This window comes from Misgurnus anguillicaudatus, chromosome 9 (assembly GCF_027580225.2).
Source record: "Misgurnus anguillicaudatus chromosome 9, ASM2758022v2, whole genome shotgun sequence".
Taxonomy (NCBI): Eukaryota; Metazoa; Chordata; class Actinopteri; order Cypriniformes; family Cobitidae; genus Misgurnus; species Misgurnus anguillicaudatus.
Window position 1 is genome coordinate 8,207,862 of NC_073345.2, and position 19,526 is coordinate 8,227,387.

General features: G+C 39.2%; 1 protein-coding gene and 1 long non-coding RNA gene across 3 annotated transcripts in view; both read left to right on the forward strand.

Moving 5' to 3' along the window:
- apbb3 (amyloid beta (A4) precursor protein-binding, family B, member 3) overlaps positions 1 to 19,526 on the forward strand; it is a 59,836-nt gene that overhangs the window by 25,969 nt on the left and 14,341 nt on the right. For both annotated transcript variants that reach the window (XM_055180265.2, XM_055180263.2), the window contains exons 6-8: positions 15,703 to 15,754; positions 16,347 to 16,493; positions 18,311 to 18,438. In XM_055180265.2, the coding sequence (XP_055036240.1) occupies positions 15,703 to 15,754; positions 16,347 to 16,493; positions 18,311 to 18,438 (327 nt within the window). The remainder of the gene's footprint in view (positions 1 to 15,702; positions 15,755 to 16,346; positions 16,494 to 18,310; positions 18,439 to 19,526) is intronic.
- Positions 1,494 to 15,009, forward strand: LOC129431127 (uncharacterized). The gene is made up of 6 exons (XR_012371014.1): positions 1,494 to 1,949; positions 8,665 to 8,736; positions 8,832 to 8,973; positions 10,173 to 10,245; positions 11,069 to 11,193; positions 13,466 to 15,009. It is a non-coding gene; the product is annotated as an uncharacterized lncRNA (long non-coding RNA).

A 19,526-nucleotide genomic window follows, 5' to 3' on the forward strand; every position in this document is an offset into this window, starting at 1 on the left:
AAATATTAAGGATATGTAGAAATCATTTGTTAGTTAAATATTTATTTTATTTGATGAATAAATCTAAATAACATGTTAATTTTACACAAAGATATCTGTTTACTGTAGCATCCGATTAAAATATTTCGTAAATATTAAAGCACGTTTCCAGTTAGGAACGTATAAAACAGCTTAACACGGTTTAAACTTTATTAATTTCCGAAAATATCAAACATTAATAGCAAACTTGGAAAGAATGAATAATAATGAATAGCGATTTCTAAAATGAGGGAGGGGCTACAAATCCAGTTAGCAAAACTGTGAGAACAGATTGCAAAAGCGTGCGCACGGTTTATAAATTCGTGGGTACGGATTGCAAAAACTGAGGGTACGGTTTACAAATCTAGGAGCACGGATTGTTGGCTCGTGCGTGCGGTTTATTGGTCCGAGCGCACGGTTTGTAAAACTGAGGGAACCGTTTAATGATCCGTGAGTGCGGTTTGTGAACTGAGGGGACGAATTGCAGGGCCGTGATCGCGGATTGTTTTCTTTTTTCCAGGGGGTGACCAGAAGGGCGCCGTAATTTTCCTTTCATTGGCTGGCCGTTTCTCAAGGCAGCCTTCACAATGTTCAAAATATTATCATTTAAATATTACCAAATGTAGTTTTAAGAGTTTTTTAGGCGACAATGTATGTGTGTAAAGTTTAAAACTTCGATCGGTTTTTGAAGATAGCGTATATTTAAAAATGTGCTCCAACGATGTCGAAGCTTCGAGATTCAGGCAATCACTGGGCGCTCTGCGCTGATGTACCCGCCCAACACAGCCTCACCTCGGCAAGTCATTCTGGAAATCACCGCTGGCTGTAGTGTTTAGAACGGCGGATTCAATTCATTTCGGGTCTCATAAATCTATTATTTGTTCCTTGCCAAGTCCGAATTAAGTTACGTTACTGTAAGGATGCAAGTTCTGCCATTTTTTGTCGAACTTTTTGGAGGACTTCATTTCTTCTGAAGCGAGGTGCACGCCACTCAAAGCGGGCAGTATTTTATGGTAAGTTCATGTCAATTTTTATATTATAAATGTTGTAGTTGTGGTAGGGGCAAGCTCATTGCTATTTTCATTCGCTTTTCCACAGATATGGGGGTAACGTTATTGTATGTAGGCTATGTTTGATAAAGTGCGTTTCATATTTAATCCAGAACGAGGATCGTAAGTGGTTTCGGAAGCGTGTTGTCACAGTAACACAATTTCAGCGTAGTAGTGCGCTTAGCTATGTGGTGTGAACTAAGGTAATTTATTTTTTATATAAATTGCTTGTTATCAGACATAATCTACTTTCAGTTGACTATTTTGTCAATAATTATATGCGAAGTCTACCGGAAGTTTAAAAGTAGTTCGGATCACAAAAGCCTGTTTATGGCCGTTTCTGCCTGCAGCCTTCGGAGGCCGCATTTGTTAGTGTTTGGAGTCGTATTTTTAAGCTGCATACGTCATTATGACTGTCTTATTATAAAGTTGACTATTATTAACTGTAAACTGTTGTAATATGCTTATGACTTGCGAACGTAATGCTCAGTTAACTTAAATAAACAAGGCTTGATGACGTATACAGCCTGCATATGCGACCTCCGCAGGCTGCAACCTTCGGATTGAGAAACGGCCTATGTATGTTGTTGCTGAAACGAAACCATCCCGTTAGCACACGTGTAATTCCGGTCCGGAGGTAAACATAATATTCACTACAGTTGTGTGCGGAAAGTATGTTGGCACATCTTATAGTTGTCAGAGGAAGCGATGGGGGCACGTTTAATGACAGTGTCTTCTGTTTCTGTCAAAGCCAGGATCATTTTGAAAAGCAAACACCTGGTTGGGTTATTTTGACCCAGCAATTGGTTTATTAATTGCCGCACTTTCTGGATTCTTCGCTTCTGACTGGATCACGCTACTCGGACCAGGCGGTATTTCATGGTGAGTTAATGTGAATTTTTACTTATTTTTGTAAGAAGTTGTCGTAGGACAAAGCATATTTCATTGTTCAGAATACATGCTTTGATGTGGGGGAGTGGGGTTAATGTTTTTTATTCTGTGCCAACAGTTGTTATGAGAAACATGCCTCATCGTTAAGTCGTAGTCGAGCTATATCTGCATTCTTTTGAAATATTCAGTAAGTTATACGTTGTAAATTAATCACTAAAATCGTATTCATCTATGAATAATTTAAAATTCGAAAGGGGGATTCGTGTTTCATATTAAATCTAGACGGAGCGCTGTAAATTACCCCTTGCCGTCACACGTTAAATCCTGAGGTAAATTAACAGTCAGAAATATACTGTTAGAATATGTGATATAATGTCCTCAGTTGTTCTTAATGTTGTATGTTGTGCATGTGAGTTGTCACAAGAGGGCACCAAAGTGTTTATTATTATAAACGCGTTTGCGTATGTGTGTCCTCTGTAAGCTACCGTAGTTCTTCTCTGTGTTCATCTGTGTGAGCTGTTCTGACCGTGAGAATGATGTGTCGGCAGCCAGAAAATAAATATGCCTATAATGGCTAAAGAAAGATTAATCTCCATCCTCATTTGATCCTCCGAATGCATCGCTAGCTGCAACAGTAGCACAACTCAACAGGTTATGGGCCCAGGAGTTGTTCGGAGGAGCTTGTTTTCACTGTAAGAAAGTCGCAACGGACCGCGTGCTAACAATGGCGGATGAACAAAGAAGGACGTACAATATGCCTCGACTAATGTTCGATGGAGATGAATCAAGGTATGAGATTTGGGAAACTAAAATGTTGGGACATTTTCATTTATCTGGACTAAAAGACACGGTGTTAAAAGAACCGCAGTCAGAAGCTGAGATAGCAGCGGATGCAAAGAAAAATGCAGACGCATATGCCGAACTCATTTTAATGTTAGATGATAAAAGTCTATCATTAGTTATGAGAGATGCGCCCAACAATGGAAGAAAAGCTCTAGAAATACTGAGAGGATATTATGCAGGGAAGGGGAAGCCCCGTATAATAAATTTATACACGATGTTGACGTCGCTTCAAAAAGCAAACGATGAAAGTGTGATGGACTATATAATCAGGGCAGAGATCGCCATTACGGCACTGCGTAACGCAGGTGAAACGTTAGGAGACGGACTGCTAGTGGCTATGGTCTTAAAAGGACTGCCTGAGAGTTTTAAGCCATTCGCAATACACGTGGCGCATACAGATGACAAAATCACGTTTGCTGAGTTCAAGACTAAACTACGCGATTTTGAGGAAACTGAAAAGATAAAAGCTACTGAGTCAAGCGACAGTGTGATGAAAACTCATGGGAAAGCTGGACGACGACCCGCAAAGACGAACGCACGTGAGTGGAACAAAGATGATGCAGAGATAGTGTGTTTTAAGTGTGGTAACAAAGGCCATAGAGCTAGAGCATGTCGACAGAAAGTGTGGTGTAGTATATGCCGAAGAGACACACACAAAGACGCAACATGTAGGCGTAAGGACATTAAAGACAGAAAAGATGGTGTGAGTAGAGCCTCAGAAGATGCCGAGGACTATGCTTTCAAGATGAAAGACAGAGAGACCCGTATCCAGCGGCAGCCAACGTGCAGCATCAAGGAAACAGGTCTAATGGTGGACACGGGGGCTACGTCTCATATCATCACGGACATAACTATGTTCAAGAGTTTCGACAACACTTTCAGGCCTGAAACACACAGCGTCGAGCTGGCAGACGGCACTCGATGCAATGGAGTCGCTCAGCGAAAGGGAAATGCTGAGGTTTTCCTAATCGACAGCGGAGGACAGCAACGAAAGTCAGTGCTAAAAGACGCCTTATTTGTGCCATCATACCCCCAAAGCATCTTTTCAGTGAAGGCAGCGACCGCAAATGGAGCTACAGTTGTTTTTAAAGAAAACAAAGACACCTTGATAACCAGAGACGGTAACAGATTTAACATACATGTTTACGGCAAGTTATATTATTTGCATACTGGAACTGAATCTAATGATAAGTGTAAGGCCTGCCATGACATACAAACGTGGCACGAGATCTTAGGTCACTGTAACTATGAAGACATTGTTAAGTTGCAGGATATTGTCGAAGGCATGCAGATCAAAGGTAAAGCTGGCAGACCCGAACAAGAGTGTGAGGTGTGTATTCAGGGAAAGTTTGCCCAAACCAGAAATCGGAACCCTGATGCTAGAGCAAAGGCACCATTACAGATGGTACACACAGACCTTGCAGGACCAGTAGCTACAGAATCTATGGACGGTTACAAATATGTGCAGTCATTCACTGATGACTATTCGAGCGCAGTGTTTGTATATTTCCTAAAGAAGAAAAGTGACACCGTACAGGCTACTGAAAAATTTCTAGCGGATGTATTCCCTTACGGGAAAGTAAGGTGCATAAGATCTGACAACGGAACTGAGTTTACGTGCAATGACTTTCAAGCATTGTTGAGGAAAAACAACATCAGGCATGAAACGTCAGCTCCGTATTCCCCGCACCAAAACGGAACCGCGGAGAGAAACTGGCGTACTCTTTTTGAGATGGGAAGATGCATGTTAGTTGAAAGTGCATTACCAAAGCAACTATGGCACTACGCAATACAAACAGCAGCAGTGGTACGCAACAGATGTTTCAACAAGCGTACAGGACAGACCCCTTATGAGTCGATAACTGACAAGAAGCCAAATGTGTCAAAAATGCAAAAGTTTGGATCTGTATGCTACACTTACAAGCAGGAAAAAGGAAAATTTGATTCCAGGTGTGACCAAGGTCGTTTTGTAGGCTACGACAAAAACAGCCCAGCGTACATGGTGTATCATACAGATACAAAGAAAGTACAAAAACACAGACTAGTCAAATTTGTGAGCAAAGCGGCTGCAGAAAAAGAGACACAGACAGGTGAGCAAGATCTAAGTGATGTTTATGTCGGAGTGAAACCCAAGACTGGTGAGACTACACAGAGAAGGAGTACAGAAAATGCTCCAGAGCCAAGTGTACAGAGTAGAAGTACAGATAGTGATAGTCTAAATGAAGCAACCAGGTCTAGTGATCGCAGTCAATCACAAAATGTGTCAAATGGTGAACCCGAGAGTAGAAGATATCCGACCAGAGAGAGAAAAACACCGAGTTACTTGGATGACTTCGTAACTGAAAACAGTGATAATGATGAGGTGAATATCACAATAGATTATTGCTGCAGAGCGGTGTGTGGCATTCCACAGACTTTTGAGGGAGCAATGAGGTCAGCTAACTCAAAAGAATGGATAAAAGCCATGGATGAAGAAATCCAGTCTCTAAACGAAAACAAAACGTTTACCCCGACGATACTGCCCATCGGCAAGAAAAAAGTGGGGGGTAGATGGGTCTACTCTATAAAGACTGATGTAGATGGAAAAGACAAGTACAAAGCCAGGTTTGTGGCCAAAGGTTACAACCAGAGAATGGGAATAGACTATGGAGAGACATTTTCGCCCACTGCGGACTTGACAAATGTAAGGATCGTGCTACAAAAAGCTGCACAAGAAAATTTACTCCTACATCAAATGGACGTGAAAACCGCATACTTGCATGCTCCCATAGACTATGAGATCTACATCAATCCACCAGAGGGTTACCAAGAGAAAGAGGGTATAGTTTACAAACTAGAGAAGTCACTTTACGGTTTGAAGAAATCCGGGCGAAACTAGAATAAGATTTTGCACGATTGTCTTTCTGAGAACGGATTCACACAAAATGCAGCTGATCACTGTGTTTATGCCAAAGAGTCAAATGGAGAAAAGGTGATCATAATTACATGGGTTGATGATTTAATCATTGCTGCGAGCAATCATGAGAGACTGAAAGAAGTGAAAGAGATGCTTGCAGAAAAGTTTAAGATGAAAGACTTGGGTAAATTGAAACATTTTCTGGGTATTGACTTTAATCTGTCAGATGGGTGTATAAAAATGACACAGGAAAAATACACTAACAAGATACTACAGCGTTTTAATATGCAAGACTGTAGGATCAGAGAAACACCATGTGAACAGAAATTAGAGTATACTGAAAATGCTGTAAAGATGAAAGATGTAAAAATGTACAGAGAAGCTGTGGGAAGTCTTATATACCTAACTGTTTGTACCAGACCTGATTTGAGTTTTGTTGTGAGCAGATTATCACAGTATTTTGCTGAACCTACAGAAGAACAATGGGTTACTGTGAAGCATGTGCTTCGATATCTCAAAGGTACAGCAGAAAAAGGGTTAAGTTTTAGAAGAAATGACTCTGAGAAATTAGGCATACAAGCCTACAGTGATGCTGACTGGGCATCTGATGCCACAGACAGACGCAGTACTACTGGATACTGTGTGAGTTTAAGCCAAAACAGCTCTCTAGTATCATGGAAGACTAGAAAGCAGCCAACGGTGGCTCTTTCCACATGCGAAGCAGAATACATGGCGCTTGCTTCAACCATACAAGAGTGTTTATACCTAGAACATTTACTGGAAGGTATAGATAACTACAAGTATGCACAAACTGTGGTACATGAGGACAATCAGGGAACAATTGCTCTTGCCAAAAATCCTGTGAACAGAAGGAGATGTAAGCACATAGACATAAAGTATCACTTTATCAGGTCTATTGTGAATGAAGGAAGGGTAACTTTGATGTACTGTTCTACTGATAACATGATTGCTGATATAATGACCAAACCTGTTACTAAGTTCAAATTAAGTAGGTTTGGAAATGTTCTTTTTGGAGAATAATATGTGTTTGACAAAGGGTCTACATGTATTTATATCTTCTATTTTTGTTATATAACAACCTGAGTACAAGTGGGGGTGTTAGAATATGTGATATAATGTCCTCAGTTGTTCTTAATGTTGTATGTTGTGCATGTGAGTTGTCACAAGAGGGCACCAAAGTGTTTATTATTATAAACGCGTTTGCGTATGTGTGTCCTCTGTAAGCTACCGTAGTTCTTCTCTGTGTTCATCTGTGTGAGCTGTTCTGACCGTGAGAATGATGTGTCGGCAGCCAGAAAATAAATATGCCTATAATGGCTAAAGAAAGATTAATCTCCATCCTCATTTGATCCTCCGAATGCATCGCTAGCTGCAACAGTAGCACAACTCAACATATACACTGACGTTCATGTTCACCATAGTTTTGTTTTGTATTTAGTTACAAGGCGAAAACACGTTTCGTATTAAATCCACAAGTATAGCTACTTATTTTAAATCGGGCGGGAAACTAGACTCAATAATAGTGAGTTGTGTGTGGAAAGTATTAGGGGAGTTTGATTGACAGGTGCCTGACCAATCATAACACTGATATTATTTGCCCCCGTTGCAATTCGCCATTTTGGCCGACAATCAAACCACAAAGTAGAGTTACACCGACTGCACGCTGAAGTATGTGATTTTAAAGGGACACTCCACTTCAACCAAAAATTCAACCTAAATGGGCGTGGACGCTGTAAGAAGAAAGGTGATGAGTGGGCAGGGCAACTGATATAGTGTAACAAATATTAAGATTAACTAGGAATAGCAGTAGGCCTATTACAAAAATAATTAAACTGAATATAATATTTTATTTAAACAAAGGTCAAGTAAAACTGTTATAGTTGAAATAAGAGCGTGTTTGAAGATAAGGAAAAGTCCTCAGGACATATCAAAGTCAACCTGCCTCCCGAAGCTTTCCTGAGCAAATTCAGTTGATGGTGAGTCTAGCCCTGACAGCATCGCTGGGAAAATCTTCCAACGTATTTACAGAGTGTGCGTAATGGCGCACTCACATTTACTTTACTATACAAAACCGTATCCATGTGTGATCCTGAGCCCACTACTACAGCCCGTGACGTGTATGCAATATGGAGTTTAAACCCGGAAGACAAAAATATCACAAAAAAAGCTAAAAATTAACTAGTTTTGACCTAATGTTCAAAATTAACAGAAACTAACATTGTCTTCTATGATGTGCAACACAACTAACTCTTTAAACATCTAAAAAAGTGTTGGTTAGTGTTTCATGATGCTTTAAACATTTGATTCTTACCGTTTTGAAATCGATTCAGCCGATCTCCGAGTCTGGCGCTACCACTTTTGGCATGGCTTGGCACAATTCATTGAATCTGATTAAACCATTTAGCATCGCGCTCAAAAATAAAAATAAGCAGAGTTTCAATATTTTTCCTATTTAAATACTTGACTCTTCTCTAGTTACATCGTGTACTAAGACTGACGGAAAATTTAAAGTTGCTATTTTCTAGGCAGATGGCTAGGAACTATACTCTCATTCTGGAGTAATATTCAAAGAATTTGCTGCCGTAACATGGCTGCATGTTTGCAATTATATAAGTTACGCAGTGCCCGAAAATAGTCCCCTGCTATTGAAAGATACTATAGGGACTATTTTCGGCTGCTGTGTAATATCATTGCGCCTCCTGCAGCCACGTTACGGCAACAAAGTCCTTGATTATTACGCCAGTATGAGAGTATAGTTCCTATCCTATTCAATGGATTATGCTAAGCTATGCTAAAAGTGGTAGTGCCGGAGACCGGCTGCTGAATTCCAAAACATTAAGAATCGAATGTTTAACTCCAGGGGAGCTGGGAAATTAGCATATTTTCAAAAAAAGTGGAGTGTCGCTTTAAATATTCTTTCTTGATTTTTGTTCAATCCACCAACAGAGTTCAGTAGAATCCACTGAATTGACCCCAACAGATCATATCACCATGACAGTGGAACTTTTTTCAGCCTTTGTAAGTATCGACTTTATTTGTATTGGATATTAACTGAATAAAATTTCAGTTCTAATGGACCTAAAAAGACATTGATGATTGTTCTGTTTTTATAGGCAGTTTGTCAGATTTTGGAAAGCACCCCTGAGAGGAAATCCGTATTAAACCGTTAAAGTGCAAGCAATTACCAACAAGCAGAGGAGGCTACTTGTGAGACTCCTTGCATCCCATCTGCTGGAAACCAATGGTGAAACCTGAGTAAGCTACATTTAAATAAGCCTGCAAACTAGGGTTGCCGCGGTGACGTAATTTTCCCACCGGTTAATCAGCGCATCACAAACTCGGTGATCCCGGTATCACCGAGTGGGAGGGGCTTATAAACGCGCATGCAGACGTGCACATTTTACTTTCACTTTTGAATTACGCAACTGTTTAAATGCATCGCTTGCGTAAGCTGCATTAAATCGCCTATGAATTTGCGTGCAATGTGAGTGCAACAGCTGGTTTACTTAAGTGCTTGAGTCAATTTGTGCAGGTAATTCTCACAGAACCCGCCAGTCCCAAGCAGAGCAACCGGCTACTTCTCCATAAAAGCGCTGCTTGAATGATGGGTTTAATATTTTTCTTGATGAAAAACACAACAACAAAACGATCTCGCTTGTATTAATCATCATATATGTATATTATAACAAAAACGAGCAAAGCACGCGGCTTCTGTCATCATCTGGTCAGTCAGCTCGCCTTGCAAACTCTGACAGAAATAAATGAAAATCTGACACCTGCATCTGCTCTGTGACGTGACGCGCGTTCAGCCCCGCTGAATTCAGACAACAGACACATTCAGTTAAGTGTTTGCTCTCTCTAACGAAACTAAATGATTTAATTCAAAACGACGGTGAAAGACGGTGTCGCGGTGGGCAAGTGATATAACCGGTGAGAGGCTGAAGCACCGGTTATCACCGTTTCACCGACTATCGCGGCAAGCCTACTGCAAACATATAGTAGCAAGCAAATGCTTAGAAAACATAAATGACCATTCTCTTTTTTAATAGCGAGTCTTATAGGGGCGTACACACCAAACGCAAATTCAAAGATTTGCGCAAGTAAATTACATACAAAGTCAATGCAAGACACATACTTGCGCTGGGTGATGCAAATGGCGCGAATAGGGCGGTGTGATTGCCGCAAACAAGTGCTATTTGTTTCAAACTTATCTGCCACAATATATTCAACTCAAGTGGAAAATGCGCAGGACACAAAGTTAAATCTTGTAAGTAATCGTGAGTAAAGAGCTAGGAGCGCAATGCTTCAAGTGTGGTGTGTACGCAACATTAGTGTTTGAACATGAAAATACCAACATTATTTTTAAGTAAATTCTAAGTAAGATCACACAGGCTTCTGCAATAGCTTACCATATTGCATAAGTTCTTCATCAACTGCTGTTGTCTACATAACAGGCCATCATCAGACACTAAGAAGGCATGTGACAAGGCATTGGTGTATGAATTTCCTTGCCTGAAGGATATACAGGTAAAACTGAAACTTAATATTTACGCTTACACTTTTGGCACGGTTTTTGCGCTGAAATACTGCCAAAAGCATTGCAGGTCTGCAAACAGTGCCGTGCAATCAAACACAGTTTCATGAGCGGCAAATACGAATTAATCACGCATAATCTGTTTCTTTTTGTAAAATAAACCAGTTTTATGTGTAAGTGACTTGTTGCGTACAGAGGGCAAAACAGTTTTCTCAAAAAACTAGGGGTAGGAATCGATTGGACCCTCATGAATCGATTCAGAATCGATTCTTAGGATCCTGTTTCGATTCAGAATCGATTCTTGACATACTAATTTGCATATCTGTGACGTCATTCCATCACATTTGCTCTCAAAGCCAGGTTAATGTTTGTGCTTTTGCTACTAGTCTCTGAACTGTCATATATGTATATAAGAATGACATTATTTATCCCTTAGTTGCATTAAAGTACAGTATATGTCCTGTTTCTTATGTAAGACATTAAAACCAGTAAAAATAGTAATTAAACGTGACATATTAATTCTATATGTTAACAGGCATTAACTTCCACAAACTGAGTAACGTTAGGCGTCTAATCATCATCATTATACACAGTGATTGGCAGTATTACTGTATTTATATAATGCAGCGCACCCAGCGACTGAATAACAAACTATGTGCATATTTTTATGTTGGCCACGCTTCAGACAAGCCTTCCCGTCAAGCTTTGACCCTTTCGCCCCGTGTGAATGCACCTTTATTGTTTCTCTTTTCTTTGTTATTTACAGCAAACCATTTAAATGTTATTGAAACACTGTATTTGCTCAAAATTATTTAGCTGCTAAAGGGGAAACAGCACTGAAGATGCCAACTCTGCTAGCTCCATCCATTTACAGGGGAGGAGGAGAAGTCTTCAGACCTACCACTGTGGAGGCCCAGAGGTCCTTTATTGACATGCAACCTGTAAGTTTTTGCTTTAGTGTTTCTACTTTGAAAAGGGTGGATGTTAGGGCTGTAACAATAAATCACGTGTCCTTTTAAAAAGACCTGTCTAAAATCGATTCTGAATCGCAAGGCTGCGATTCTGTGTTTCATGTGCAGCTTGTGCGTGTACTATGGGGTTTTGGTCAGTAGGAAGTCCTCATAAATCTAAAATCATTTTGAGTCAGAGTCGTTTATAACGTGCATTACAAAATTATTCAAAATATTCTTTATTATCATGAAAATACCTGAAACAATCTGAAGAACGGTGATATTCTTTAGACATTTCCTGGAATAGGGTTTGTAATGCTACTTCTTCTGTGGCACAATTGGAGTTTCTGCATGAGAGCGCCCTCTGGCTTTGGATGTGGCGGCATTTTACCGTAATTCATTCAAATTCATTCATTGAGAAATCGCGCATTTGCACGATTTATCGTTACAGTCCGTGGATGTTTGTAGTTATTGATATGTTTCGCATAATAGCCTGTAGGGGTGACACGGTTCACAAAACCATCAGTTCGGTTCGTATCACGGTTTTATGGTCACGGTTCTCGGTTCTGTACGGTTCTTGTTGTTATTTTTTTCTTTTAGTTTTTTAACACTCCAGAAATGTATTATCTTATTAATGTATTAATTATCCATAATTTAGAATGCAGTATTAAAAAAGTTATATCATGTAATCATGCACAAACTGAATTTGACTTAGCACATTATTGGGACCATCTCTGAGGAAAGCCAGGTGAGATTTTTATACAGCGAGAGGGAAGACATTGATGATTTCAACATGCTTTACATTTATTTGGCAAAAAAATAGAATGTGTATTGCCATCTACATGAACTTATGTGCCTTTTTAGCACACAAAGATAACTTGCATTTATCAAAATGCCTACTTCAGTGTAGCTCTAAGATTTATCACCGAGAGGCTGCTTAAATACTGCAGAGTATATGTGGACGAGAGAGAAACATAAGTTTTACACCTGTAATATTTAAATCCGTCTCTTTTGTCCACTTTTGACCAATTCTGTCCTGATTACTTTAAGGGGCAATTTATGAAATAAGATCGCGCAACTTTCAAAAGCTAGCAAAATGAAACGCGGAAATCAGCCGCTTTCGTTTTATCAATGAAAGACTAAAAATAGCGCGGCAGAAGTCAGAAAAGAGGTAAAACATTGTGTTCAGTACCTCAGATCAGATAAATGGTCGGAGAGAAGGTGGTCTCCTGTGGCTGTTCGAACACATTCAGCCCATAGACTGCAGTTCTATCTATTGTTTTATTTCCGCTGTCATCATAGGTAACATGAAATAAAAACTGTTTCCACACACCAAACTTATACGATGCTGGCGCATCCTCCAACCCCGGGCAGACTTCCTTAGTTCCCACTTGCCATTTCTAAACGTAACATGACATGCAGCACTCACTCTCCACACCAGTCACCTCTTCTTTCGCGCGATTCGCAAAAGGGAAACACGCTATCTGAGGTCACATACAGGGCACGAGGCTACATACATTGCGCATGCCATGAACCATTGAACCGTGCGGCGCACACACGCTCCGAACCGAGACAAGCGAACCGAACAGTTCAGATTTTTTTCATGAACCGTGCCACCCCTAAAATGATAATAAATCCATGATTTACTCACCCTCAAGCCATCCAAGGTGCATATATCTATTTATCGGATGATCACATTTTAATTTTTTATTTTTAGAAAATGTTCTAGCTTTGAGAGTGTACGCACCTTGCAGTCTTTGCTGATGCTCTGTGCCTCCGCATTTGTCTTGCGTCACAAATAAAAGTGCGTAGACTACGCTAATACTCTCTCCTGAATGCAGAGGCGTGGTGTTACCAGAAGCTATTTATCTTAGTTTGTAAAGTTTTAAATATGGATATTTCTATCACAAAACCGCATGGATTACCCTCAGAAGGCCTTTGTTTATCCTCATGGAGCCGGATGGATTACTTTTGTAAAGGATGGATGCACAATCTTTATGCTTGAGGTGTTTTAACTAAAATCTTTTAATTGTCTTCTAATTATAGTTTCACTGTAATATTAAGATAATATTACATGCATTGTGATTATATTAATAATCCATAATATCATAATATGAGCAGTGAAATATACTACTTAATTACTAGAACTATTTTAATAAAAAAGTTTGAATGAATGTTTGCAGTTATTTTATTTGTATTTTTTGATACTTTCACAAAAATGCTTGACTTAAATCATCACTAAGTTGTGGTGTGTACTCAACAGGTGGGGACCAACATGTTGGAATATCTGCAAAATCAGAGATGTTGCACGTTTTGTGACTTGGGGACGAGCCAAGAAGGACCTGCCAGACCTTTGCCATTGTTGGAGGCAATGCCTCTGAGACAAACTCTTTGGTGAAGGATGTTGATAAGTTTTTTTTTTGTCTTTGATGTTAACTACACAAAGCAATAGGTGTGTTCGACTTCATGCAGCGCTGCGCAGACCGATCGGCAGGTGACTTGAAGCAGTGCATTTTGGTTAGTACTTTTGTCCGACTTCAGCTGGCGCTGCAGGCACGTGACTGTGTCATATGGTTTTTAAGTACCGCGAGAGCGTTTCGAGAGTAGCCGGCTGGCTCAGCCGGTGCAGCTTCTCCAGAGCGGCTGCCCGGAGTTGTGATGACGTAACAGCTTTACTTGATTGGTCGCTTCATTGATGACAACGATCACGTGCGTTTCAAGTTTAATCCAACCTTTAGTTTCACTAATAAACATTATAAATTCATGTTTTAAAACAGGAAAAAACACTTTAATACCCTAAAATATGTTATATTGTGTCGTGTAATAAAATAAAAATGAAAATAACAAACTCTATTGGTATTTTAATAATATAGGCTTGTTTCCCGTTATTTTCGGGTATACAGTTTAAGCAGCAATTAAAATATTCGATATAAAATGTTTCTGGTTGCAACTTTTTATCAAAAGGTTTGTTTTTATCAAATTCAGCATCTAATTCACTTAATTTGCGATTATAAACAAGGAAACACGGCGCACACGTCACTACGGCAAGCAGCAGGTGTCCGGCTTGACGGCTCCGTCTTCAGTTCCTCCCTCGACTGCAAGCGGCAAACCTCGTCGATCGGTCTGCGCAGCGCCGGATGATCTCGAACACACCTATTGTCTTCCCACCTGGGAGTTTCACCAGGATGCCATTTATCAGATTGATGGACATGAGTCCTCCTCTGTTAACATTTTGAGGACAACATTTAATCACTAATAATTAACTATTTCAGTGCTATGTTTGAAAGATTCGCCCACAATGCAATGCCAACAGGAGTTTACTTACAGGCTGTGAGGTCAAGTGGGAGGAATTATGATAATTTCGGTCTTGTCTACGTCACCAATCCCAGGAAGTAAACTGTTGCCTACAATCTGTGTTTGTTGTAGTCCAAGAAAAGAGATCACTCGCATTATCGTTTACTTTGGGGTTTGTACCTTTTGCATATCGTTAACATGAATCAATTAATTAATTGATTAAAACACACAATTACACACCAAAGGAAATGTAAAAATGTGAATCGGACCATAGCTGCTCTTTAAAAAAAATTTTGTTTCAGGGCTTCTTGTTTTTAATAACATTTTGATGAATGAAAATGTAAAGTAAATGAAATGCTAATCATCATAGTTTAAATATTAAGAGTTATAAAGTCCGTGGGGATTGTTTGATGTCATAATGGGGTTGTAACTTTTGTATTATACAAATATACAAAAATGTAATTAAAACATTGTATTAAATGTAAAAAAAAATTAAATGCAATTTAAATCACATTAACAGGGGCCTCTCAGTTTTGTTTTACAGGGGGTATTTGTTACATTTATTTTATATCTAACAATTTGTCACATTGGTTTTTTTAAGGTTCAATCTGACATTTTTGTCAAAATTCAGTTATTCACATATTTTTAATCTGTAACAATTTATTTACATTATGTGAAGTTATGTACATTTTTGGGATGTTTTTTAGAAAACAAAAAGGTTCTTTCCAGTAAAACAAATGGAATGAGACAGCAAGAGTGTTAATTGTACCCACTGGTTGTGTCAAATTAAATAACCCAGCACTTGAGTAACATTTAACCCAGCAAGAGTGTTAATTGTACCCACTGGTTGGGTCAAATTAAATAACCCAGCTCTTGAGTAACATTTAACCCAGCAAGAGTGTTAATTGTACCCACTGGTTGGGTCAAATTAAATAACCCAGCACTTGAGTAACATTTAACCCAGCAAGAGTGTTAATTGTACCCAAATGGTTGGGTCAAATGAACAACCCAGAATTCTGGGTTAAATGGTCTAACCCAGCAGTTGGGTCAAGCCAACCCAGCGCGTGTTCTGTCCAATAGTGACCCAGCAGTTGGGTTATGGTTGGGTTGTTTTTTAAACCAGCAGTTTTTAGAGTGCAGTAAATAATGTTGAATTGTAGTTGAAGATTCATAATCATAATAAGTTTCTCTCATGCTCTGTCACAGGCCCTCCTGGCAGGAAGAGTATTTCTGTGCTAACATGGATCCTGGCTCCAAGGTAAAGTCCTGCTGTGTACTAACCCAATACTGTTCATCATGCTTCACTATAAATTACTACATTCTCTGCTATTAGTCAAAGCATCCACAAATATCACACACAGAAGAAATGAAGAGGACACACATCCTGGGATAACAAATTGCAAGTCTTATGCAAACCGCTGAGGGTAGTGGGTTGCAGTTGGACAGGCACATTGATCAGGGAATGTTTACCTGTGCTGTTTTGTGTGTTAGTGAAGTGTATGTAGAAGATGAGACTGGCCAGCGTTGACCTCTAAAAGCAAAAGAGATGCAGTAAGACACAGCTTTATCGAGTCTGTGTAAAATGATCCCAGATGGGATGATAGATAAACACCCTGTACAAAACATTGTGACTCATCTGTGGTCAAGCGGGGGCACACCTCAGGCTAATAATCAGGAGGTTGCTGTTTTGATTCCCGCAAGCAGTAACATTTCAACATGAACTTAAATTATGCCATCTGCATTGATTTTATAATTGATACTTACACATAACAGCTAATTTTTATATGAAGGGACACAAGGGTAGCAAATGTAACAGAACTGCTTGGACAGTCTCTCAATCTGTCTTTCAGTGTTTTGCCGTGCGCTCCCTGGGTTGGGTCGAGATCCCAGAAGAAGAGCTGACTCCTGGCAAGAGCAGTCTAGCTGTCAACAACTGCATCCAACAGCTGTCTCACAGTAAAGCCGAGGGCCGGGATGCTGTTGGTGCCTGGGGAGAGGTGAGAACTGTTTGGAGTTTACCGTTGCCCATCTTCCAGTGTCATTAAGGGTCCGCTAAATGAATTCAGACAGGCGTAATAGTCGTGTCAGGGTGCTAATAGTGTGCAAGACTTTTAATAGCACAGCGATAAATTAATCAGGAAATGTTGACGATATTATGTGCATCCAGGCATAATAAGATTTACAAGCTATTTTATGATATACTTTGAATTATAGTAAATCCCATGGTGATGGGTTAGCACAGTTAGCCGAGGGGTCTAAGTGCATGGTCTAAAGCGCACTGCGCAAGTGCACTTAAGGCATGTCTGAATCACTTTTGCTATTTTAACAACAGGAAAAATGGTGTTTCCGCCTGGCACACAGTCTAAAAGGGTGATTTCTATTTTTGTAATAAGTAATGGGTGTGTTTTGGGTGTAACGTGCAATAAAACAATGAGAGTCTTATCTCCCAGACTCCCATCCCCTTTAAAAGCCAGTTGCGCTCGTGCCATGCCGAATTCCTATTTACATGACTTTGATTTACATGAGTTTGAAAGCTGAAAAACTGTAACCAGAGGAAGAAGACCACCAGTAAGATTGCTGTTTGAAATTGCTGTTTTTTTATTTATTGAAATTATTATTTTGTAATTAAAGCTTTTGTAACAAACAGCCGATAAAGAATTTACAAACCTGTGGAGAGCTGAAACGTTTTTCGCACTGGGGCAGTGCCCTGTGTTTTGAAAAAAAAATCTCACCATATTCAGAGGTACAAAGTCATCATATAAAATAAGTCCGTTGGGTAGCATAAAAAATCTTAATAAATGCAATATTAGCACTTTTTAAATGCAAAAAAACCCACTGCTTACCAGGCTACAGGTAAACCAGCTCTTCACGCCTATTAAAATCAATTAATTGGTCCTCATTTATGTCCAAGAAACTCAATAATAATCTTAAACATTTTAATCCTTTTCTTTTTCATATTTAAAAATTTTTGTGTGCTGCTGTGCATCCACGTGTGTAATAAGCAAATGCGCATTTATTGGTGCATATTACTAACATGCTCTTTAAAGGGGTCATATTATGAGATTTTTTAAGATGTAAAATAAAGATGTCTTTGTGTCCGCAGAGTGTGTATATAAAGTTTTATCTCAAAATACTCTACAGATAATTTATAAAGGCATGTTAAAATTTTCATTTTGTAGGTATGAGCAAACGTGCCGTTTTTGGGTGTGTCCTTTAAAATGCAAATGAGCTGATGAAATGCAAACACTGATCACAATGATGGTGGTTTGTTGCAATTGAAACTCAAGTGTGCTGTCAATTGTTTTTTCTCTTTCTGTATGCACTAAATGGCAGTGCCATGGTTGGATAGTGCAGATTAAGGGGTGGTATTATTATAATTGGCCTTGCTACCTACCTCACAAAACATGACCTTTTTTTCACATGTTTGCAGAGAATTTACCAAAACTAAGTTACTGGGTTGATCTTTTTCACGTTTTCTAGGTTGATAGAAGCACTGGGGACCCAATTATAGCACTTAAACGTGGAAAAAGTCAGATTATCATCCTATGACTCCTTTAAATAACAAAAACAATATTGCGCCATTGACTTTAGACTTTAGACCAGGTTTTATACACACCTATACACACCTCGTTTTCAAGCCATCACGTCCATGGGCGCACAAATGGGCGCAAATGCATTTGCTATTTAAACAATGTGACGGTGGACGTGAAAATTAAAACATTGTATTGCTGAAACTTGCAAAAACACTTATGCTGCATTGCTGCATAGCTGTTACAGAAGGCAACTACATAATCGTGTGTGTGTGTGTGTTAAGGGTCAAGATATGATGATGGTGCTGAAGAAAGACACACTCAGTTTAATGGACCCTGTGGACCGCAGCCTCATCCATTGCCAGCCCATAATCAACATCCGTGTTTGGGGGGTCGGATGCAACAATGGAAGGTACTATTGGCTGATCATTCCCCTCTTTCTTTTTCTGCATCTAACTTAACACGTTTTGCACCTCACACCTATGCATTTGCTCAGAGGCACCATTCAGAAGTTGATTCTGATGCGTTCACATCTACACACATTAAATCTGAATTAACTCCACAAATTCATTACAGTTTTACCAACAATCTCACATGAAATGTAAACTATTTCAGATGGTGGCCAACTATTTTGAGTTGGGTGGCACATTTCCCGAAGAGCCACTGATGATTAATATTTGTAATAATATCTAAACTTTTGCATGACTATAATGACATGTATCGAAATTAATCGACTAGCAGGTAGAGTAGTTTTTTAGCTTGCTGAAAACGTTCCTCGCTTCTTTTCTATTATTTTTTATTAACCTTTGTTTCTTTTTTCTTTTTGAAACCACCACTCGTGAAAACAGAGACAGGTAAAAACTGCACATTTTTCTTTCTTTATCAGTTAGACCTTGCAAACATTTCTGGTGATGTCTGGGTGTGGACTTCAGCTCCTTAGTAGCCATGTTTTCTTTCATTTCTTTAGAGTCATCAAACATCTCAAGCTCTCTAGATGTGTTCGTAAAAGTTACAATAACTTCCTGTGATTTTTTTTAACCAGTAACAGTTCATGTATTTAGATGTTTGCTTGCTCTTCATGTCTCTGGAAAAACCCATTCCTCTGTTTTCAGACAATAAATGCATGTGTTGGATCTGCAGCCCCTTAAATATATGACACTGCTTACAGTAGATGCACCAAAGTCTTTGAATCAATGACTGAAGATCTTAAAGGATTAGTCCATTTTCTTAAAAAAAATCCAGATGGTTTACTCACCACCAGGTCGTCCGGGATGTTGATGTCTTTCTTTGTTCAGTTGAGAAGAAATTATGATTTTTGAGGAAAACATTTCAGGATTTTTCTTATTTTAATGGACTTTAATGGACCCCAACACTTAAAAGTTTTAATGCAGTTTAAAATTGCAGTTTCAAAGGACTCTAAACGATCTCAAACGAGGCATAAGGGTCTTATCTAGCGAAACGATTGTTATTTTTGGAAAGAAAAAGAAAAAATATGCACTT